The 24144-nt window shown below is 41.8% G+C and overlaps 1 protein-coding gene across 1 annotated transcript in view; it reads right to left on the minus strand.

Moving 5' to 3' along the window:
• LOC115820388 (IQ motif and SEC7 domain-containing protein 2-like) overlaps positions 1-18940 on the minus strand; it is a 46802-nt gene extending 27862 nt beyond the window's left edge. Inside the window, exons 1-2 of the mRNA XM_030783954.1 lie at positions 18516-18940; positions 13562-13588 (exon numbers count right to left, since the gene is read on the minus strand). Of these exons, the coding sequence (XP_030639814.1) occupies positions 13562-13588; positions 18516-18940 (452 nt within the window). The remainder of the gene's footprint in view (positions 1-13561; positions 13589-18515) is intronic.
• Positions 18941-24144: the final 5204 nt, after the last annotated feature.

Below are 24144 nucleotides of genomic sequence, written 5' to 3' on the forward strand. Positions count from 1 at the left end.
CACTGTCACTCCCTCTAGCCTCTCTCTCTCTCTCTCTCTCTCTCTCTCTCTCTCTCTTTCCCTAAGACTTTAATCAAATTATCCCTTTCCTTGACCTTGCCTTATTGAAGGGCCACTTGCGTTCATGTGCATGCACATGGACACATTCCCACGCAAACAATAAACAAATCAATCACCCACTTGCATAGAAACCAATATGTTAAGGAGAGTGGTGTGGTGCATACAAGGGCAGAAATCTTGTGTTTTATCTGAATCATAGGAGCATTTATTCATTTTCACATTTTCATAGAACCGTCACCATCATCAGTAACATTCTTATTCATATATATATATCCAGATATATTCTTTAATAGATCGATATATCATTATCGTTCATTTTATGTACATATATTTATGGTTATCCCACTTCCTTCACAGGAGCAAGAATAATGTCAAAGTATTTACAGCATGGCGAACACAGGGTCAGGAACACAGAAAAAAAGAGGAGAGAGAGAGAGAGAGAGACTCTTTTGATCACTGACTCATCGCATTCATTCCCTCCATGTGAATGTGCTAAATACAGACATGACGACAGTCTTGAGGAGCTCAGTGTAAATAGATCAGGCATAAGAATCCGCCATTCATCGTTGAATTGGTAATGAAGTCTGTTTTTTAATCTCGCATCTTGGAACAGGCATCGGAGAACTGACAAGATTCCCATACGGATCACCGAGGATTTGAAGCAGGTTTCAGTGGAGCCGATCCGTGAGGCCTTAACCGGTGGAGCGGATCAGGACGACAGCCGCTCGCGCTCATCACAAAGCCGAAGTACAGCTGAAAGCCCTGCACAAATCGCACGGAGCAGGCGTTTGGCTGCCTGTCACGGACGTTGGATCTCGTGTCAAACGACATGACTATGCTTCTTGAGTTGACAAAGCAACAGGCCAAAGACAACAAATTAGAACTGGAAATCTTTCTTCTGCCTCCCTTAAATACACCATCTGAAAACGTTAAGAACTAAGTGTAACGGTCCGGAGTTTTCTGACTAGCCACCAGTCATTGGTTTCGTGGATTCTGCCTCATTGAAACACCGTACCCCAGGACATCCAAAATGCGGGAGAACAAGAAGAACGTGAAAACATACCTGCTACGAAACAATATCAGTCACTATAATGAGTCTTAAGTTATAACATGCAGCAGAGTAGGAAATTCACTTTGTATTTTCTTTACGTTATCATTTACATAATGCATTTTGTGCAAGTCACACGCTGCATCGTTGCCTACCCCCACACCAGGGTGTCCTCATAACCACATGGGCTTCACTACGCTGTAAGGTATTTCACCGTTTCCTTGGGAGTTTACTCATCAAAAATCAGGTCCTCATGCAATATCCCAAAAATGTTATCACCCTTTCGTTGTTCGTCACTATAACTGTCTATATAATTGTCAAAAAAGAAAGAAAAATGAGATAGAAATCTTAATTGTCTTGTCTCCATACCCACTACGTACGTGTGAGAAATGCTAACGGACTTAAATTTACGTTCAAAAGAGAACGATATTCTAAGGAATACAGTCTAGCGTACATTTGATGGAAAAGGACATGACTATCAATCAAATACAACAAGCATCTTCTGGGTGACCTTTAAACTAGTACTCGGTATATGTACTTTTAACATTTATAAAATAAATGATGTTCAAAAATACATCAAATAAATTATGCCCCAAACGTTCTTCATTCATGCAAATTTGTTTCTCCGGTTATTAAACCTCAGAGGATCCAGAATATTTCAGGGCAGTCTTAGCCATTATTTCAGCTGGATAATTTGATATGTACCTAAACTGCTCCATTTCATTTTTGGAAATGTGAATATCATAACCATAAAGCACCCAAATAAACAGATATAGAGTTTCAGTTCTGTGGTAAACTCAACAGTACAACTCATGCCTCAAACAGATATTATTATGCATTGAAATCAATCCTCATGAAAAGATCTTATACAGGACTCTAAGTTATCTAAGAATCTACTGCAGTCTGAATACTGTCTTGCACCCCACCCCCCAAAAAAATTATCTTGTATATTATACAGAGTGACACAGAAATAAGTCTCAATAGTAAATGCGAGTGAGTGAGTAAGAGAAAGTGACATTGTTATATTTGTTACATTAAAATCCAGACATACATAATATCAAAGGACAATCAGTACGCTGCAATATACTACAGGGAGAGTATGCAGATGAGGGCTACATGTATCAGGCAAGGATTATATTCTCTGATATGACATAAAATAGTCAGTTAAATCAAAAGCAGCAGGACATGGACCAAATCAACACTAGCCTCTGAGTCAAATACTTCCCACTCCAAGACAGGAAATGAAAAGAGAATGAAATTGGTGGGGGGGGGGGGGGGGGTGTTAAAAGAGGCACTCAGATACCATGGAACTGTGAGAGGGTGCAAGTATAGCTTTCAATGACATTATCTCCATGGTCACCTTAATCTCAGCTTTTGACGCACCTTCACCCTCTACCACCTTTCACTGAGAGAGAACCGAACGACCTGCAGTTGAGGTGATTCGAAACCGAGTTTATATTTAGCCGTGCTGTTGACATATCCTATGGGTTTCACCTTCTATCCAAACATAACGCCAAAGTTCTCTGATTAGGTTTATAAGGTATGCTACAGACTTCTGCTCAGATGAACAGAAACCACCGACTATACTGGCAATCTTGTGACTGCAGAGAGGAGCACATCTTTATTGTACTGTGCTGAGAGAAAAACAGAGGGAAACGGGAGGGGGGGGGGCGAAAGAAAGAAAAAATACACACGGTGCTGCTATAACACCTGCTGTGAACCACACAAAACAGCCTGTTCACATGGGAGCCAAACGAAGCAAAGAGATCCAGAGGCGCGAACACACAGTTAGGACAGAAAAGAAACCGACGAGATAAAATAACAATCAGAGGTGGCAGAAAAAGAAAAGCATGTGTGTGTGTGTGTGTGTGTGTGTGTGTGTGTGTGCAAAAACAAGGGTCATTTCTGTTCTGTTTCATATTTCTTTTCTTCATCTCTTCCGTTCCTCTGCTTTCGTTTTCATCCTCTTTACCCAGGAAAGTCATTCTGATACATTTCTTTCTTTCATTTTTTTTTTTTTTTTTGTTTGCCCCCACTGAAGGTATTGTCCTTTTTACCTTTCATACAAGCACAATGATGCAGGTGACATGCTAGTGCAAAGGAGAAGGGAGTTTATGGAGTCGAGTCAAATCCAGACTGGTCTTAAGTCACTGGCTCATTTTTTGTTTGTTTTTTTGCCAGCAGGTTTATATGACTTGAGTATCCAGTTGATTGATAAGCAGTAATGCCCACTCAGACCTCTAAGTGAGGCCCGTGAGGCGGGACTGCTGAAGAGGAAAAAGGGGTGGGGGTGTTAGAGGGAGGGGCCTGCTGATCTGCTGGTTACCTAGACGAGGGACTACTGCACTCGGAGGCGGGGCAACAGAACTGATGGGCGATGTCGTCATCTTCGTCTTCTCTACAGGAAACACAGGGATGGATGGAGAGAGACAGAGAGGCAGAATTGAAACAGGTATAGGAGACAAAGAACAGAAAAGAAAGGGAAAGACAGAATGTAAGACGGCGAGCATGTGACAAGCATCAACCTCTCTGGCAATAAAAATGGACAGGGAGGTGCATTTTAGCACTGACTCCTTCCAGAAACGTTCAGAAAACAAAAACAAATATATCCAATTTCGTTGGCTGTCCCTGTGGTCTCAGAATATTTAAATACATACTGTCTTAACTAAACTCCTACTTTATATCTAACTTTACAGTGTGGAAATGAGGATAAACCAGGACATATGATAACATAAGACATAGAATTAAAAGTCTAAGAACCAATTTCAAAGCAAGAGGGAGGAATACATTTTCTAAAGGCTGCTATCCTATGACTGTCCACTAGATGTCACACTATGCACATAGGCAAAACAGTTTGCTATAATTAAAAAAACCTATCATAACTTCAGCCAATCAGACTGCGAGTGTCAAATGTAAGTTCTCTAATTTGCAACGAAAGAGGGAAACATGCTACTACAAATTTAGAGGTGACTTGGAAAAAAAAAAGTCACCATACTGGCAACACTCGTAGTCAGACACCGTTTGTCTCTACATAAACATTAAAGTCGTAAACGTAAAACATTATTTTAAAGGTTGACAATCAGACACACACACACACACATACACACAGAGAGAAATGGCATCATGCAGGTGATTCAAAGAAAAGTAGATAAGAGGAAGAGAGAGAGGGAGAGAGAGAGAGAGAGAGGGAGAGACGGAGAGAGAGAGCGTGGAAAGGGTCATGCAGTGCATGGAGAAACGGACAGAGAGAGTGTAGGAGTATGAAGGGGGGCTGGAAAGAGTGTGAGGGATACCAGATGCAGTGGGCACAGTGTGAGTGAGTGTGCGTGTATATGTTTGTGGCGTAGGAGCAAGGCTAACCATGTCCATCATTGTCTCCTTCTGTGCTGCTGATTCTGGGTTGCGTGTGTGGGAGGAAGTGCATTTGAGAATGGTTGTGAAGATGTGTCATTTTGTTGAGTTAATTTCAGGAATCTTATTTAGATAAGCTTTGAATAATTGCGCGCTTTGGACCACTGAAGTGCCACTGAGTTCAGGAAATGATTTTCCCTATGCCTCCGGTCTCTCAGAGAGGGGGTAGCGCAGGTAAAGGGGTGGACAGGTCCTTAGATAACGCTTTTGAATTTTCTGCCCAAATTCAAGAGAAGGAGGAGAGAGTGCGATTTTTTTTTTTTTTTAGAAAGCCTTCATTCAGCTGCAACTCTTTTCCATTACTAGGGTGGATACAAAAGGGAGGACAAGTTGGGGAAAAATATATATGTATTGGAAAATTCTATCCAAATATATATATATATATTATAATCAAAAATCTGGAAATAATATAGGGAAAAATAAACAGTTTATCCACTGTTGGGGGCTCCATACTATGATAGTAAATAATACTGATAATTATAATAAATCCTGATGATAAACATACGAACTAGCACAAAGTTTTGAGTGTTTAAGAGTCAAAGACCTTTGAGACAGTACAATTATGAGTAGGTCTGTGTGTTGCGATGCAGTGGATGGTTTCATAGCCATATGCTTCTGCTACTCTTCAGCATAGTCTCTCTGTAAATGGTTAAACAAACTGGTAGCGTTTCTCTCAGGTAAGTGTGGCTTTGTGGCAATGGTTGCAGATTAAACTGTCACTGTTTGGTATAATCAGTTTTTAAAACTTAAGTGGGCCCAAAGTACTGATACATCACCCTTCTTGAATCTTAAAATTGAGTTTCTTTTGTGTTTCTGTTTCATCCACGCTTTCCTCACTGCTTACTTTTGAGTTTCTGTTTCATTCAAAGAATTTTACTTCAATTACTTGACACGCAGTGGGTAGCAAACTTGAGATAAAGAGTACAAGCGGAGTTTAAAAAAGAGAAGTTAACCAGTAACTGGTTGCAATTAAAGAAGAATAAAAAAACAAGACTGCAAGAATGCATGGAATCTCATTGGCCCTTCTTACTGTACTGAATTTATACAGAACCGTTATAGTGGCACTTATTAATGATGCCATTATATAACTAATAACATTTTCAAAAATTACACTGACGCTAAACATGAAATATTAGTATAATATCAGTTAAAATTCAACTCAAACTCAACAGTCAGCTCTGAAAGGGAGTTTCCGTTCAATTGCCCCGTGTCAGAACTGAATTGAGCCCATGGAAGCCCTCTGAAAATCATCCATCTATTTGGTCATTTAGAATGGATCAGAATCCATTTTAAAAATCTAATAATATAGAGTCTGCCCCCCCCCCCCTCCTTCCCCCCCAAAGGACTGCTGTAAATATATACAGACATACAGTCAATGAATTTAAACATAGTTATTTTAAGGGGGGCCGTTTGGTTTGTTGAAGGGGGTCTCCTAAATTGAGGGTGGTGCATTTGACAGCAAATGCACTCTGTTCTGAATTCTGTGGGAGCACAAGGGTAAACATTAAGAGCAACCAGCCATTATGGGTACTGAGGCAGAGGGTGGAATTAAGCACCTAGAGAGGGTAACACCTCAATCCACATGCCCATAACAAATTAGCACTAATGACAGGTTGAGCCAAGGTGTTTGAAGGCAAGTCAATTGAGCTCTCTCTCTCATTTTCAGATAGGCAGGTGAATCCAAATGTTGTTAGTGCTGTCTGGCATTAAGTGACAGCTGTGAGACGGAAAAAATGGGGGGGGGGGGTGTTATCTCTCCAGTGAGACATAGCAATGTGGTGTCGGAAGGTGGGGGGGGGGGGGTATTTTTCTCAGTAGAACTCTGCAGCATTTGGTCTATGCAGGAATACTGGGGATTGGGTGGGGGTGCGCAAGTGCAAGGGTGGGGGTGGAGTGAAACATGGGAGCGGGGGGGTGGGGTGGGGGGGTGGCGGGGTGACGAGAGTTTGGAGGAGAAGAGTGGGGGGGGGGGTGAAGGTGAAGGACTGAGGGTCTAGTGTGGGGGACTTGGGCCCTTACCTTGCCTGTTCCGAGGGCCGGGCAGGGGGGAGGGCGCATGGTGGCTTGGGCAGAAGGAGCCGGGTGGGGCAGCAGTACTGATGGTGGGTCGAGTGGCTGTTAGCGGTCAAACTGGTGTGGAGAGAGGTAGCAGTAGCAGTAGCAGAAGTAGTTGTGGTGGTGGTAGTAGGATTGGTACGAGTAGTAGTAGTACAGGTGGAATAAGGTGACCTGACAGAGAGAAAGGAAGAGAGAAAGAGAAAGAAAGAGAGAAAGAAACGAGAGGGATAAAGGGAGAGGGAGAGAAGTAGACACAGAGAAAGAGAAAGAGAGAGAGAGAGAGAAGGAAAGAAAGAAAGAAAGAAAGAAAGAGAAAAAATAAAGTCAAGAAAGAAACAAAAAGCAACAGACAACAAAGACAGCCACACGCATACAGTACAAACACTTGAGCAGCAGCACAGAGTTCTAAAGGCAATATGCAAAGCAGGTAAAGAGAGAGAGAGAGAGAATGAGTCAGGATGATGTGAACACTTCTACTGTGTCTTGTGATATCTGCAGTCATCACCGAACAACAGCCTAATACTCTCAACTAAACCACACTAAACGTACTAACAAACTACTAAAACGCATAAACCTGGGGAAAAAATTATTTTACCATAGAAAATGGGATGAAGCTGAAATTAGAAATGCATGTTGACACAGAGAGACCTAGAGTCTATTCCTGATTAAACGAATTACTGGATACCTGTAATTTAAATTCGCTTTCATGAAACATGAAATATCTTACTATAATAAGCTTTGAGACACCCAGTTCTCATGTAACATATCCCTGTTCACTTTGAAATGTCAAAGGCCTTATGTAAGCTCAAGGCACGGAGCTGGAGTTATGCAAATGGAACAAGTTCAAAACAGCTAAGGTACCCATGTGAAAATGTGACCTATAAATACAACTAAAAGAGAAGACCTTTAGGTCCTCCGGGCAATCCAAATTGGGCCTCGATTAATTACCGAGATGCTGTCCTCGGTTAGTACTGCATCACAATTTGGCTCTTTAAGTTTCATGATGAAAAAATTGTGGGGACAACGACGAGGTTGCCTATTTTATTCCTAAAAAAACAAAAAGCTATTATTTATCAAATGCTTGGTTTTCAGTGATCGCAGTAAGCACTATCATTAAAACAAACCGAAGATTAGCGAAATGTTATGAATAAACTAAAGAGGCAAATGACAAAATGCACTTGTCGCTATTCACATGCGATCCTGTTTATTCTCTCCTGAAGTGGAATGCTACCAATGTCTCTACCGTCACCACTATTGAAAATATGTGCATTTTTGCACCATGTATGTATGTAAAACAAACAAACAAACACTAATGCAAATACTTATGTTTAGATAGCATAAGGGTTATACTCGCTTTTAACACTGCAAATAGCTTTACAGTATATGACTGGATGACTATATGAATATATGTACTGCCTGATCAGAAAGCTGAAATACAGACAGGGAACAAGGGTGACCCCTATCGTTTGTTTGATGTACAGACACATTTTCTCATTAAAAAAAAGAAAAAGAAAGAAAGCAAAAAAAAATCACAGAACAGTTATTTTCAGAAAAAAATTGAAAATAACTTCATTGAAAGATAATTTTCTCATTTTGGCAAGTGGCTCTGTAGTCTTTGAAAGCGTCTGACTTCCTCTCCATAATTACCTACCTTTTCACCAACAAGTCCCAGTCTTCTTCATTTATGAACGATTTAAAATTCTTCTATTTGTTTCCACATACTCCTAATTTTACTCTGCATGTTCACTCATGACTGATACTTACAAATCTGATGAACAATCACATTTTGTTTTGTGATACTTATGTTTACAATGTTACATTTAATAGTTAAATAATGTTTTTGTTTTTGTTTCATTTTCTAAAACTTTGACTAAATTATTAAATTATTAACTCATAAGAATCTGTCATGCAGAAAGTACTTGTCTCTTTAAGACGTGTTCTTTTAATGACTCAAACATCCAAAAAAAAAAAAAAAATCCCACTAGCTCTGGAAAGTCACATCACACCAACGGCATCCCAGCCTTCTGTAAAGCCTTCCTCCGTGTGACTGGTGAATCGATTTGGCTAACATCAAACACGAAAACGTCAAATACATCAAGCCCACTGAACAAGCCCAGAAGCCAGGTAAGACACACAGACACTGAGGCAAAGAGAGACATAGAGAGGGAGGGCATGATAACTAAAATATTTAACATCAGCAACTCAAAATAAGTAAATAAGTAAAAAGAAAAAAAAATTATATATATAAAAAGAGAGAGAAAGAGAAAGAAAACTGTGAAGAAGAAGAAGAAGAAGAAGAAGGAGGAGGAGGAGGAGAAAGAGTAGGCAGAGTGTATGTGGGACGAGGTATGAACAAGAGGCATGATGGGTGAGAGAATGGGTGGAAGAGAAAAAGAGAGGGAATGCCCTGAAGGAGAGACGGTTTGGAGTGTGTGCAAGTGTGGGCAGGACGTATGAGTTGGGGGGGGGGGGGGGGGGGGGGTTCCCTGAATTCTCACAGGCTGTTTAAGGGGGAAAGAAATTAAGGAGGGATTTGTATATGCAAATAATTGTATTGAACAGTAGCCTCTGCTTCAGTTTTCAACACTCCACCAACATTATCATTTTATTCATTTTTGTTGTCCATATTTTCCTCTTCGGTCTTCAATAATACACTTCATTTTTTTCAGTTCCTCGCGGTGAACGGTTTTAAGACGTGGTGCGTCGGATGCGTTTTTGAACGATTCCACATCAAAGATCCCATCCTTCATCACGACAGACGCCATCCTGCTGTTCTTTTTTCATCCATCAATACAGTTCTTCATCAGTTCTTCTGGTTCCTTATCACAAACTGACAACTGACTACTGTCTCCAACATTCCAACACGTTACGAAAGCAGACTCTGACCCAGCCACAAGAGCGTGGGATACCTGACAGTTTTGTGAACGCAAATTAACCCCTATCCCCAAACCCACCCCGCACCCCCCACCGCCACTGCCACCACCTCCCCCGAAAACCCCTCAAGACACTGCCCTCACATGACACATACAAACACAACATCTCAGCATTGGCCTGACCTTCTGTAGCTACATATTAGATGGGCTGCCTGGTGACAAAAGCCAGCAGGGCACACACTCCCACCCCCACCCCCCCCGAGCAACTCACACTCTGTCAGCAACCTTACCACCACTCCTCGACTTGTGGCTTATTCTACGACAAGGTGGAACTTCAGAGTTGCTCGTGTCTCACCGAATAAGCCCAGTTTTGCGTAAACAGCCAGCGACATCGGTATCAAAACCCCAAATATCATAATTGGTGTTGAATTTGAATGCCCTCCTTTGCTGAGCAAATTTCAAGGAGCTTTTTGAGCATGATGTAATCTCGGCGAAACAGCATTTTGAATGCGGTACATGGTCAAACGTGAGACGCTGCTGGTTCACGAAGAGCCCGGATTGATTCTACAACTTTGGTTCAAGGACGGAGTGGTATGATCGTAAGAGGTGATGTTGAGTCAAAGTCTTGAAACAGTGAGGGCAGAGTGGGAACAGATTAGCCGTGCAGTCATATCCTCTGTCATTTCCAGCATGCATTATTAGCCTGACAGCTGCAGCCTCAACACATTTGACACATCACTTCCATTTGCATTGCCCTCTCTCTCTCTCTCTCTGACTCATTCTTCTCTTCTCTTCTTTATCTCTCCTAACTCTGTATCTGTCTGTCCCTTTACTCGTTTCTGCTTCTTCCCCCCTTTCTTTCATCTCTCATTCTTCTCCTTTTCTCTCTCTCCCCCTTTCTCTATTCATCTTATTACTAATCAGCCATTTTAATCACCCTCATCTAATTTCTCTTTCTGTATCTCTCCCTCCCTCTCCCTTTTCCTCACTACTTACACTCTCTCTCTCTCTCTCTCTCTCTCTCTCTCTCTCTCTCTCTCTCCCTCGCCCACACTGTTCTTCACGTAAGCGCACTTGTGATAACTCACCGCGTTCCCACAGCAACCATTCTTCTGTTGAAGCCCACAAGAGGGCTTGTATGAGTGTGCATGTCTATTACAGAGCGCGTCTCAGGATTTCACCAACAAACAGTATGTAGGACCACTGTACATGCCCACTTGCTTTTTCCTGCATGATTTATATGTAAGTCACGTGCGATCACGCTTCCTTTAACTGATTTTTGTGAATCTTTTTACCGACATTCAACACTTTCTCATCAGTATTGTACGACACACTGCACCTGTGTTTGGTAGCTAGCAGCTTTCCCGATCGATCCAGTATCCCTCAATAAAGCATCTTCGGTCTGCTAGTCTCTCTTTAATTAATGTTCTTAACTTCAACGCCATTGATGAACCAAAACTGACACTGAAGTACGTACTGATGTCAGATCATAGTCTGGTGCGATTCGGCAGAGAGGCATGAACGGCAACATTACGTCCAGACGAGAGCCCTGGAACAAAGTTAGGCCGTGTCAATTTGATTCCATTAAAATCCAAACGTTCTTTATTAGACAGACACTATGTCAAATGTTGCTAGGGGGAGAGTGTCACAACAGTTCAGGTATGCTGTCAATTTCACTTCTGAGAATACATTTAACTTCAACATAAGCCAAGAGAGAGTCAACCGATTCGCTTCATCCCAACTCACGGTTCCTGCTTTATTTTGTCATGTATGTTCATGCGAGTGGCATAAACGTCTTTTATGTAATACCTCAATGTAATCGACCCGATAACGCGGAATTATGTCATAACATTCATCTACCAGTTTGACGTGCTCGAAACTTCCCGGGCTAATTATTGAATCCTCCTGTCAAAACCACTTTTTCCGCTTCTTTTGTGTAGCCGCTTATTCGAGTTTGACAGGTTATTGCTTCTCAAGATACGAGTTGTTCCAACCAGCTCCGAGTCTGGAACAAAGGCAGTTTCTCAGGACAAGAAACTTATTCTGCTGGAAGCAAGACATTTTTCCTGTAAAAACACATGCCCGTACATTTTCTAGGATCCATTAGAACAGTACAGTAAACCTGCTCTGTCCTGCCGTAGTCAATTTAGCATTACACTACTCACATGAATTCAACATTTCTTTCATCCTCAGACCGAGAACATGTTGAACCCAGAGGCAAAAGGAAAGCATATCTAGTCACACGTTTCATTTTATGCTCGATAATGACACTAGGTCGGAGACAGCCAAGCCCCATTGAAACAAACCATTTTTTTCAAATACCCTTGTGAGAAAAACACTGTGCTGCCCATCACATAATAGTGTCATCACGTTCTCATATGTATTCATACAAACCCAGCCTCAACAGCTATCGAAAGCAACTGCTCATTGATAGAAAAACCTAAGCTTATAACGTATTATTATGCTTATGAAACCACACATAGTAACAACATAGACAGGCAGAGCATCCAAATTGAATCATCTATTACACACACATACACGTTGTCCCTCAGCACCTAAAAGCTGAGGTCCAACGGTAGCCCTAAGGTGGATGATGCATACAGAGAGAGAGGAACTACACGTGCTTTTGCACAGTGGTGCAAAGCACGCTCAGGGCAAGCCGATGGCAATACTACTGAAAAGAGCTATTTTAACACCCCCTTAACCAGCAGGGACTTTGTGCGAATGCTACTCAAAGCCAGTGCCTATAGTTAAGCAAGGAATCAAACTGGGTGGGAGGAACTGTGCGGGAAGGATCCGGGGAGCACTGTGGTAATTTCCACATTAATCAGTGTGACCTTTTATCACATTTCTCCTTCTTGTTAATAATTAAGCATAAGTGTAATTCAGGCTAGAGCACAGACATGATCCAAATGATTATCCATTTTTATTAGAAAATATCACTGGAATATAACTACAAAGAGGACAATTCAATTTGCATATCAGTATAAGCCAGCCACATGTTAGCTTGCTGAGGACAATAAAATCATGGCTGTAAAAATGAATTATATTCATGATGAAGCAGACCAACCCCCCAACCTCCCCAACACACACACACACACACACACACACACTTATCCAGAACTGCATGGAGTGGCCTTGTCCTTTCCTCACGAACACCATCACTACATACACAAACAGGCTGTCCGAGCTGCAAAGGACACACAATGTGAGGTGCTACAGATATGCGGCTGTTACACAAGCAATTTTTCTTCCTCTTTTTTTTTTCTTTTTTTTTTCTTTTTTTTGGGCCATGCAGTTCATCTAAAGTGTTACCATGACAACCTCAACATTTAAGCTATCCTTCAGAATCTTCATTCATTTTCATCTAAAGCCATCATAAACATGTTGGGAGATGACCGCACAGTTTTCATTTTTTTTTTTAAAAAATGACATGTAACGCGGGGAAAATGACATGTAACGCGTGACCTTCGCGTTCACTCGCAAGCGGACCTGACATGCAAAATCTCAAGTATTATTAACAGTGCGTGTGGCTAACTTGCTTCATTACCTACGAAGAAATAAAAAAGCTTTTATGGATCATATATGCTGACATCTTACGAAGACTTCCCCAGGTGCATAATTAGTCACATGTGAACTCCAGTCAATCTAAGCAGTGGTAACCCTGTGGCTTTTTTTTTTGTTCTATTCACAGCATAACATTAGTCACTAGGGCAACGGCATAATGGGTCTGAATAATCAAACTGGTTTATTATTCCGTGATCACGCATCAATATCTTTCCACACAAAAAAATCCCAGAATCTTGACAATTTAATGGTCTTTAAATTATTCTACTCATTGTTCGACATGTAGGAGCTCCCCCACGAAAAATGTTGATCAGTCATTATAACCAATGGTCTACGACTTACGCATTCCTAGTAATGTATGTGAGATAAGTCTGTGTAACTCTGAGTAAGGGCCAGGCCCAAACTGGTTCTTATAAGCATGCTCCAATATCAGCTGAATCTAAAACATTTTCCAGTAGAACCCAGTCACCGTGCGCTTACTGGGAAAAAGAAAAGAAAAGAAAAAACGTTCAGAAAAGAGAAGAGCAAAATAGTTTGTACAGACCTGTCTTTATTGGAGTCTCCGTCTGGCCTACAGATCAAACAGGATGGACAGTCACGACAAGGGGAGAGGGAAGGGGAAAGAGAAAGTGAAAGAGTGTGAGAGAGAGAGAGAGAGAGAGAGAGCGAGAGAAAGAGAGACACAGACACAGACATAAAAACATGAAGAAAAAGTGTCAGTAACATTTATACTGCTTCGTGGGGACACATATATATTGTACATAAATTACATGGGATTCATTCAGTGAATAGTCCATGTTACATTAAGAATCTTATCCACAAGCTAACCAGGAAACTTTTTTTTTTTTTTTTGGTGATCTACGACATGTACATGAATTACAAAAACAGCAGACCGTCTTAAAAAAAAAAGGGGGGGGGGGAATGCAACTGAACTTAAAGAGATAAAGAGATTACCTTAAGCAAATTATGAGGAAAAGTCCAAACTGTAGTACAAGATTGTAAATCATTTTAATAACGATGTCAAATAACAGAGGCAATTGTTCTCTGTAGTGAAATGTGTTTAACTTTACAATGGCATGGAAGATTAGTCTTTTATCAGAGCTCTTTGCAGCTGCAGCACAAAATGTGAGATCAGGGATTTCATGGAACACTTCGGAGGACAATTACAGTCTTAAGAGCATCCACTGTCTAACAACGTTTAAAACGCCTTTTACACTGATCCAACTTTGAATGGATCTCCGTTTTTTTTTTTTTTTAAAAATCGCCTTCAAATTAGAATCTCGGCTATAGGTAAAACCTTCCCAAAAGTCCTGGGATTAATGGCTTACACTGTAGAATAGATTCACAATTTCTTGTATACTGAAGAGGAGGAACACTGACCACAGACACAGAGGTTGCTGTGGACAAGATTCAACCCATATTAGGTTCAATCAATTTAAAGCTGACACCGGAGCCAGACATTTTCTTGTCATTTGACAAAAATACACTCAGTGCCCAATTTAATAGGTGCAACCTTCTGGTGCTATGGCAGACCCCTCTTTGCCTCTAGAACCTTTTTTGCACAGGCATGGATTCTACAAAGTGTCAAAAATATCCACAGGAATGTTGGCTCATACTGATAATGGAGCTGCTGCTGATTAGACAGCAGAACATTCATGCCGCATGCACAGAGCTCTAACCCAGCCCAAAGATGACGTCTTGAGTTGAGGTCAGGGGCTTGTGTAGGCCACTTAAGTAAAGCCAACTTGCTGTCATGTTCCTGGAAGCATTCTGAGACAATATGCACTTTGTGACAGGATGCATCATCCTGCTGGCAGTGCCCAAGTGAAAAAGGGTAAACTGTAGCCTGGTCAGCGACAATGGTCAGATGTGCTATGGTGTTCAGATGCTGCTCAGCGGCAATCAAGGGACTTTACATGCGCCAGGGAAAAAATACACCCACCATTACAAAGCCTGCACTGTGGATAACATGCAGGACGGGCCCCAGGGCTCAAGCTGCTTCCACCAAATCTTAACTCCGCCCTCAGTATGATGCAAAAACATACCGCACACTTCTCATCATCTCCTCTCACCAGCTCCTTTCAATCATCCACCATCTATTCACACGCAGGACTGCAGCTAGCTGTGTGGTTGTTTTGGGGGGTTCTTTTACGTTTTATGTACAGTCCATCGATAGCGATCGAAATGTAGTGAAGATAGCAAAAGTCAAAGGAGGACAGCCATGCCTTAGACACTAGAATGGCAGTGCAGGCACCGGTGACTGTATCACCCTTAGGTCACTTGTTTTGCCCATTCTGATGCTCAGTCAATTAGTAACTGAATCCCTCTATGCCCATGTACCTGCTTAATATAGCAAGCTCCGTCTACAAAAATCACTGCACACAGAAGCAATTTATTTTCATGTATAGCTTGGTCCACCTAGTTACTGGCCACTGAAGGTACATCCAAAATGATAAATGGTTGTTTTAGAAACATTCGTCAACACTGAGAGTTGATTAACTTGACTCTAAACTGATTAAACATTATGGTCACGGCAGTCACAGGGCAGTAGACTCTTTAGACAAACTATCATTCTATACGCAGAATGCTGCTCTAGTTTCACAAAGGCACACGTTTAGAACTTAAATCTACATCTAAGCATTAGTCAATTAGCAAAGACTAATCAGTTTGTCAAAGTTAGAGAGCAAGTCTCAGTCTTAAATGACATGTGTCCTATGATTTATGTTCTATTAAACCATTATTACCATAACTACATCAGTCAGTCTTTGACAAGAAAGTGCTTCACTATGGCTCATATCCGTGAATGTAATTGCCACCTACAGTGGACAAGTGTAATTAAACTCAGGTCATGCTAATTATTCTGAAAAATAATCACACCTCATCAGCTCTCCCACAAGACGCTGTGATATTACACTGGTTCATACTAATACAAAAAAAAAAGATAAGACAAAAGTAATATATTAAAAGTCAGCCTAACCTAGATGGTCAACATCAAGCCTTTGGTTTTTATACTGTAACTGTGAAAGAATAGCTGATTTGTGTTAAGTTCCAAAACACACAGAACTGAATGCAGCAGTGTGCTTTCAAAGTGAAAGCAAAGGTGAATGAGCAAGAGAGACAGAGAGAGAGAGGGAGAGAGAAAGAGAGACAGAGAGAGAGAGAAAGAGAGACAGAGAGAGGGAGAGAGAGAGAGAGAGAGAGAGAGAAGTGGGAAAGAGGGTGTAAATGACCCCTATGAGTCAAAAAAGAGGACTGCATGGTGATATACCATCTGCTCAGCACAGAGGGAGGGAGGGTTGAAACATGGATGAAAGGGGAAATGAAAGGGGGGAATGAAATTTGGAGAGAGATGAGGAATTAGATCAGGAAAGCAAATGATACAAAATGGTGAGGACACAGATTAAGTTCAACTGCCAAAATGCCGCGGTCGCGGTTTTGTTGTTGTCAACCGTTTTGATCATGTTCGCGGGATTCTAAAAAAACACAGCTCACTCATGGATCTGCCATTGCAACCTTTCATCCCTTTGTTGTGAAACATGTTGCTTTGTTTTCCTTCAAGTGCTTGAGCTAGAAGCACATTAGCTACTGAAACCGATGCTAACCATATGCAGACAGAAAGAATGTACCATCTGAGTCTTTGACTCTGGAAACACAAATAGCTTATGTACTAAGACATTATTAATCTGATTTCAGATGTGACTTCACTGACATTATAATAAGTGCTGGTTCAATCAGCTACAACTGAGGGAAGCCACCTCTTAAGAGAAAGCTTAGATAGCACATGCTTAATAATAAGGGTGATCACAGCTTTTTCTTTTTAGTCGCAGATACAGGAGGGAAAAAGAAACATCTCCCAGGAGAAAGGAGGAAAGCACTCTATTTATCTGAACAAACAGGAGGTATTTAGAGCGAGTGCAAGAGAGGGAGACAGAGTGAAGAGTTAGAGAGAGAGAGAGAGAGAGAAAGACAGAGAGACAGAGACAGAGACAGAGACAGAGAGAGAGAGGGAAAGAGAGAGAGAGAGAGAGAGAGAGAGAGAGAGAGAGTACTCTATTTGAATTGCTAGGTCCTTCTCTTTGCTTCATCTCCATGTTCCTCTCCCACACAAGCTAGACCAATCTTACTCTGCGCTGCATATTAATCACTAGTCTCTCTCCTACACAGTGAACACCGTCCTACATACAAATGGTTCACAAAATGGCCACGAAACCCCCACTTACTCAAACGCAAAGTCTTTGCTTCTCTCTGTGTTTCAGTGATCCTGAATCTGGACTCTGTGTACTGTGAGAGGGTGTTATCAAATCAAGTGTAAAAAAATTAGCTGCAGTAGTTCTCAGACAGATGATAGAGTGTTGATTCTACCGTCCAATAAGATTTACCACCACATGGGCAGTGAGCAACAGTAGCTGTGAATCTATTCTCTTTCACAGAGTTATGTGGCCATTCACTAAATCAGGTTACCTAAAATCTGATTCTGAAGGTTCAGATCCCTGTATATTTTCATATCCGTCTAACACTGCGGTCTCTGATTGACTGAAGCACGTACATATCTATTTTCCAGGTAAAAAATCAGCTACTAAATATATCACAGGCAAAAAACAGTAGGAATCTGGACCTCCAGGAACAGATATCAGGAACCCTGCTTTACACAAAACAAATGCCTACAGCACAAGCTGGTGAGGTCGAGGGATCTGAGGTATCAGACGGAGGATTCCTGGTCTCTGGGGAATGCATTGCTTAGTGTGCTTGAATGTGTTAGTGTCCATTATCATCAGAGATTTAATCATACACGTTTAATCTCAACACGTCCACAGGTCAGGAAAACAACTGATGTCGATATAAAACTAATCTTCTTCAACTACATTCTGAAATTTGAGACCACCTCCTCCATTACACATCGCAGATCTGGACCTACAGGAGTTTGAATTTGTTTGAATTTCTTCAAATGTGTACAGGTGAGCTTTGCAAGGTTACGTAATCTTCAAACACCTGGGACGACTTGCCGTTTGTTTTCTGTGTTTAGCGCTCTCTGTTTCAGTACATTTCAGTTTTAAAATGTACACAGAGTGGTAAATGCGTTCCTCCCTACTGAGGCAGCAAAAGTACCAAAACCCCCGTCTGTTTGATCCTTCACTGTGCCAGTTTCTGTAGCTCTGGCCCTGCACACCTCCAGAGTACAAAAAATCACGTGGGCCTGTTTTTCCTACTTGAATCAGCTATCCACCTTGAAAATATTTCATCTTCCAATGAGTATATATTACAGATTATATTAAGCCACGGGCAATCATCCTGTGCCTTTAAACGCGTGCGATTAAAAAGAAAAAAAAAAAAAAACCTCATATGTTACATAACCGGACAGTTAGTGCAAATAACTCACACACAGTTGTTCAAGCCTCTACTGGGGATGAGCTATGCAATTTTACTGACAGTCACCCAAATACCCAGCACACAGCATCATCACAGCAATGCAGTGAGAAGGCCAGAGGGGTTGTACTCACTGTCTCTGCAGAGTGGTGGCTGGACTGGTGCCTGAGCTGTCAGGGCGTTCCACTCTCTCTCTCTCCACTGGGTTGGACCCAGACGACAGGCCGCGGCTCAGGCGGGTATGGGTGCGGCGGTCCCGGACAGGCACCGGGGGTGGAGGAGGGGGTACGGGGTTCCCGCTGTTGTTGTGGCTTTGGACGGACACAGAGGGAGGTTGGCTGGGATGGGCCGAGCCAGCGCCGTCAGGAGGACAGGGTTTCCGGTCCAGTCGCAGGTCCTTGTTCTCCTGGCTAAGCCGGTCCAGTTGGACCTCAAGCTCTTCGATGCGTCGCCTCTGTGTTTCCAGAAGCTTCTGTTGACTCTCAATGATGTTGTTGAGTTCCAAGAGGTACTCCACAGCCCGGTTAGGACTCTCCGGACTCCCCTGTCCTGCATCCATGTTAGTGCCCAGATGCTGATCACTGATCACTTGAAAAACGATGGTTATAGGTTGAAACCTGGGTTAGAAGCTCTCCCCCCCACGTGATATAAGTGGGGGGGAGAGAAAAGGAGGTGCTGAGATAGTTTGGGAGTAAAGACTAAGGTCTTCCTTTTGCTCCTCTCCTGAAGAATTACCTTCAAGTCAAGAGCTTCTGACTCAGAATCAAGAGAGTGAGTTGATGAGACAGTCCATAAAGGGAATTGCCATTTACAGAAGTGACAGAAAAGGGAAGTAGTTATGCGTTTCCACACATACACTTGCTGTGAACTGCTATAATTTAGTCAGGTTCTTCATTGTATTGGTCAGAGCACAGGTTGTTTCAAGTGAGTGTAAGAGTTTCTTTGTCACGATGAACAACATATTTCTTCAGACAGTTCAACAGGTAAAACGACAGGTGATAATGACATCGCTTCCTCCCCTGCTCCCCTTTCCTGACACCAAAAAAGAAAAGAGTAAAACCCCTGGAGTTCCTAGCATGCTCTGATCTGCATCCCAAAATGATGTGAGGAAAAGCCAAAAATAGGCGCCTTTAAGTAACCAGGAAGAATAAAGAGATGTTTTACAGGGTGATCATCTGTCCCTTCTGTATTGGCTCATCATGCTCTTTTTTTTTCACAGGGAGTTGAATGTCAAATATCCCCAGAACGAAGATGTTTTCTGGCTATTGAGCGTTTATGAGTCATTCTGTAGAAAAGTGGTTCCAAGACATTTTCCTGCTGAGCCATTCCCCAGAGAAAGAGAGACGCCACACAGTACAGGCAGAGCAGAGGGTAAAAGTTGATCCCCTAAATCCACTGCAATACTAAATTGGCTGTTTGAGGGTGTGCGCATGCCTTTGGGGGGTGGGGGGGTGAAACTGTTACAGAACTACCCCACCTCTCTTTTTAGTATCTCCTCTCCCCCTCTTCGAAATGGGTCTTTACCCATTCAAGCCATAAATATTGTTTTGCTTTCTCCGTACGTTTAGTATATGAAAAGCTACTTATAGTGCCCTAATCATCTGATTTCCCACACCCACACTTTTTGCATTGCTGCTCCTTCCACTGTCTAATCGAACACAGGCATGAACATTTTTCTATACCCACTGCACTTGCCCCATATACCTGTCACTATAAATTTCTCCCTACTCCTCTGCGTGGCTCGCATCCATTCACACATTTAGCTCTACCGCAACACTGACCCGTATTTGTTCCTTTACATTTTCAGATCTGCATCTCTGCAAGTTTTTTTTTTTTTTTTTTTAAATCTTCAGCAGGATACCTGCATATGCATCTATGAACATGCGGTATGTCATATACTCGTTCTCACAATCAAACAGGCTTGAGTGACAGTCTTTTAATGACGATACTCACTCGTGTATTACACAGACTGCAGCTCTAATTTCTTGCAACACCTCTAAATAAAACCAAAATATATGTTTTTTATCTCCTTTAAGACATTGCTGTAAAATTGCTCCACGTTCCTCGTCTGTGCGGCGGATATAGCGAAGACCTGAAGAAATTATTATTGGTCCTCTGTGTCCACAGCTCCCAACGTCGCAGTTTGCCGTCACAAACAGTCCACTTGCAAATTTGAAGACTTGAGGGTGAAATTCAGCCCTCTGAATTATCTTTGTCCACCCCTTCGGCTTTTTGTTGCTTTGCGTTTATTCAATGACGGCGGAGCGCAAAGGTGTCTGCAGCATTGATCGAGCTCAGTAATACCGCTTGTGTCGAGAAACGTAAGACAGAGGCGTATAAAGATGCTTGCAAGTCTAGGCTCTCTTCACTACGCAGCGTCAAACTAAAAAACAAAATTATATTAAGAGCTCCTTGCCGATGCCAACGTGGTCTGATAGAATAATTATAATTCAAATCTATCTCAAATTGACAGTCCACTTCTCTGAACAGCTTAAGCGTTTTTTTCCCCAGATGTGACTTGCTTACTCGTTTACAAGCGCTGGAAACTCTAAATAAATGTCAATGAATCACATATGACAGTTAAATTAAGAAAAAAAATGCATCGCTAAAAGTTGTAATTTTTTACCCCCACCGCCTGAAACTGCTGTCCAATGAGGTCAGGCATTGGAGAGGGGTGAACATATCCGTGCCAGGATCGGCTCAGATGTCGAAAGGGAGATCATTAGTTTGGTTCATTCCCCATGCTGTCCAATCTATTCCGTTGCACCTGCCGCCCTTCTCCGCCATTCTGTTTCACCGCAGTGTCCACTTACGCCTCAGTTCTTCTTCCTCCTGCTGGCTTTCTGCTCTACCCCCACAGTTCGTCCAGTTGACGGAGAGTTGCAAGGGTTAAGATTATTTGTGAGTCAGAGGAGATATTTGTTGTTTCTTTTCACACAAAATCTCTGACGTTGGACTAGGCAGCATGCAGTGTTAAAGGAACATATTACGGAAACTGCCTCCCTGTAACAGCCATTTTGGAACCAGCATGCATTCTAGTGGCCGGGAGAAGGCTCCATAAACAGAGCCGTAATGACCGTAGTTTCTCTCTCTCTCTCTCTCTCTCTCTCTCTCTCTCTCTCTCTCTCTCTCTCTCTCTCTCTCTCTCTCTCTCTCTCTCACTCTCACTCACTCACACACAAACACACACAATTCAGGACGCGTGGTGCATTGACTCTGCAGAAACTAGGGGCTGAGAACTCCCTTTTCTCCCTTGAGCCAAGTTAGCTTTGTCGATATTGGATATGTACCATCTCGGCATTGTGCAATGAATTTATATGAGTGAACGAATTATAATAATGGCTTATATTTTAAAATGCAACCCTGCCATCTTTACTTATGATGGCAAATTCGTTCTTAGTTTTAAATATACTTCCACTAGCTCTCTCAAAGCTCACTCTGCAAAGTTTCCATGCTATCTCCTCATTTTTATGTCTCCTCCTACACATTTTCTCCTCTGCCCACTCTCTCTCTCTCTCTCTCTCTCGCTCTCTCTCTCTCTCCCTCTCTCCCTCTCTCTCGCTCTCTCTTCTCCTCAGCAGCAGCCAAAGAGCCACAGCTGGCTTGAAAGAACGCGATGTGGTATGTTGTGAAAAAGAAAAAAAAGATAGCAATGTGTTGTGAAGAAAGAACAAAGGCTGGGACATGCAACAAAGAGAAGGGAAGGAGTGGAGCAGGGCGTGCTGCAGAGACGAGCTGCTCTGTGCTTAATTATTCTGGCACGTAATCACTTTGGATGTGGATTGTTCATATGTTCAGACACACAGAATGAGGCTATATATCATACGGTTGTGGACTCCTCGTAGTGAAATGTTGATAAAGTGTATTACTTAGGGAGAGCATGATATGCTGTTGACTATGTGCTGTGTATGAGATCTTGTAATGTAATTAATTATTGCTATTTGGTTTATTCTATTTCAGTGGTTCATTAGTAGCCCTTATTACACTGTAGCCTCTCTAGCTGTTATCTCCTCAAAGTTCAAGAGTAACAGTGAAGCTCTGTCTCTCTCTCTCTCTCTCTCTCTTTCTCTCTTTCTCTCTGTGTGTGTCTGTTTGTGTGTGTAGCTGTGTGAGTGTGTGTGAGAGAGAGAAAGAGAGAGAGACAAACTGTTGTCATAGGGAATACTAATAGTTCATTCTGTTTATGTAATGTGTGAGTGTGGAGGAGACAGAGAGGCGAGAAAGAGAATGATGCAGTGGAAGGATGTATTTGTGACTCTCCTACACACCACACTTAATTATTCAATAAGTCTATCTATGTATGTAAATCTCTCTCTCTCTCTCTCTCTCTCTCTCTCTCTGTCTATCTATCTATCCCTCTCTCTAAAAGCTGTTTGAAAGGAAGACAGAGCTGAGTCGGGGGACTACTTTGACAGTCTACTGTGCTTCAACGTTGCTGTCATGTTCCAACCCATTCTCCCCTCTGCTTGTCTCTTTCCTCCACTGGGACAATAAGCTGTTTGTTCTCTCACCCTGAAGCTTGCTCTCATGTGCAAACACTGTAGGAACATTTCCTGTACTTTAAAAATTCATTTACAGCAAACGTTCATTTCACCAACAATAATAATAATAATAATGTGATGATTTGACGGAATGCTCGGTATGTCTAACCTCGCAGTGCTATTTTTGCTTTAAACAGCCGATTTCATTTAGTTAGCAACGAAATTTGATAGCAACGGCATGACTGAACAGCAGCGCCCACTGATGTTGAATTGATGTTCACTCAGAAGGAGGGAATGAAAGAAAAAAAGCAACAAGTGGAGGAAAAAATGTGAGTAAAGTAAAAAAGAATTAAAAAAAAAAAAATTCAGTATACAAAACTTATTTCACCTGTTTGTAAGGCATGGATGTTTACACTAAAAAAAAAAAAAAAAAAAATCCAATATTCGAACTCCAATTCCTACCAGCAGTTTTACCATACTACTGATGGTTCTAGATGCTGGCTGAAGACCTTGCTCCTCTGTGTTGCTTAGTAATGAAAGTCAGTGTAATAATACTTGATGATAGCATTGTCTCATACCATATCTGATTATGGGTGTGTGCTAGAGTGACATGATTTCTCCTCCACTCATCTGGAACTGCCGTCAGGGGCTTGATTAGAAAGGTCAAGATGACATTTTCCCGCTGCTTGACTTGGAGTGTTTCAGCAGTATATACCAGTTTATATATATATATATATATATATATATATATATATATATATATATATACACACACATAAAAGAGAGAAACAGAATGCTAGCCATGTGAAGCAGACAAAGTTAAACCTCCACCGCATGTCCGCCCCCTCTCTGTCTCCGTATACCCCCCCATTCTGTTTCTCCAACAGCGTGATGGTGTGTAAAGTGTAATTAGCGGGTCCAATTAGCAGGCAGAAAGAGAAGGGGAAATTTCTCTGGAATTCCCCGGAGAGATCCATAGGGAACAAGCTGACAAAGTGCACTGTAAGTGTGACTATCATTGCTACAAATGTGTTTTGATGTATGCTAATCGCTTTGCATGAATGTGTGTTATTGTAATAACGGGGGAGGTTTAGAGTGGGCGGAGAAAGCTGCATTAGCTACAGGATCCACTGAGATTCATCACAGTGTACTTGCTGAACAGGTTTTATAACATTTCTGATGCGAATAATTATAATTCAAGAGTTGTTGTTTTTATTTATTTTTTGTTGTTGTTGTCTTTTTATTTTTTGTCAGTTTGTCTCTGTTTTTTGTCTGGGTTTTT

The sequence above is a fragment of the Chanos chanos genome, chromosome 9, assembly GCF_902362185.1.
Source record: "Chanos chanos chromosome 9, fChaCha1.1, whole genome shotgun sequence".
NCBI lineage: Eukaryota > Metazoa > Chordata > Actinopteri > Gonorynchiformes > Chanidae > Chanos > Chanos chanos.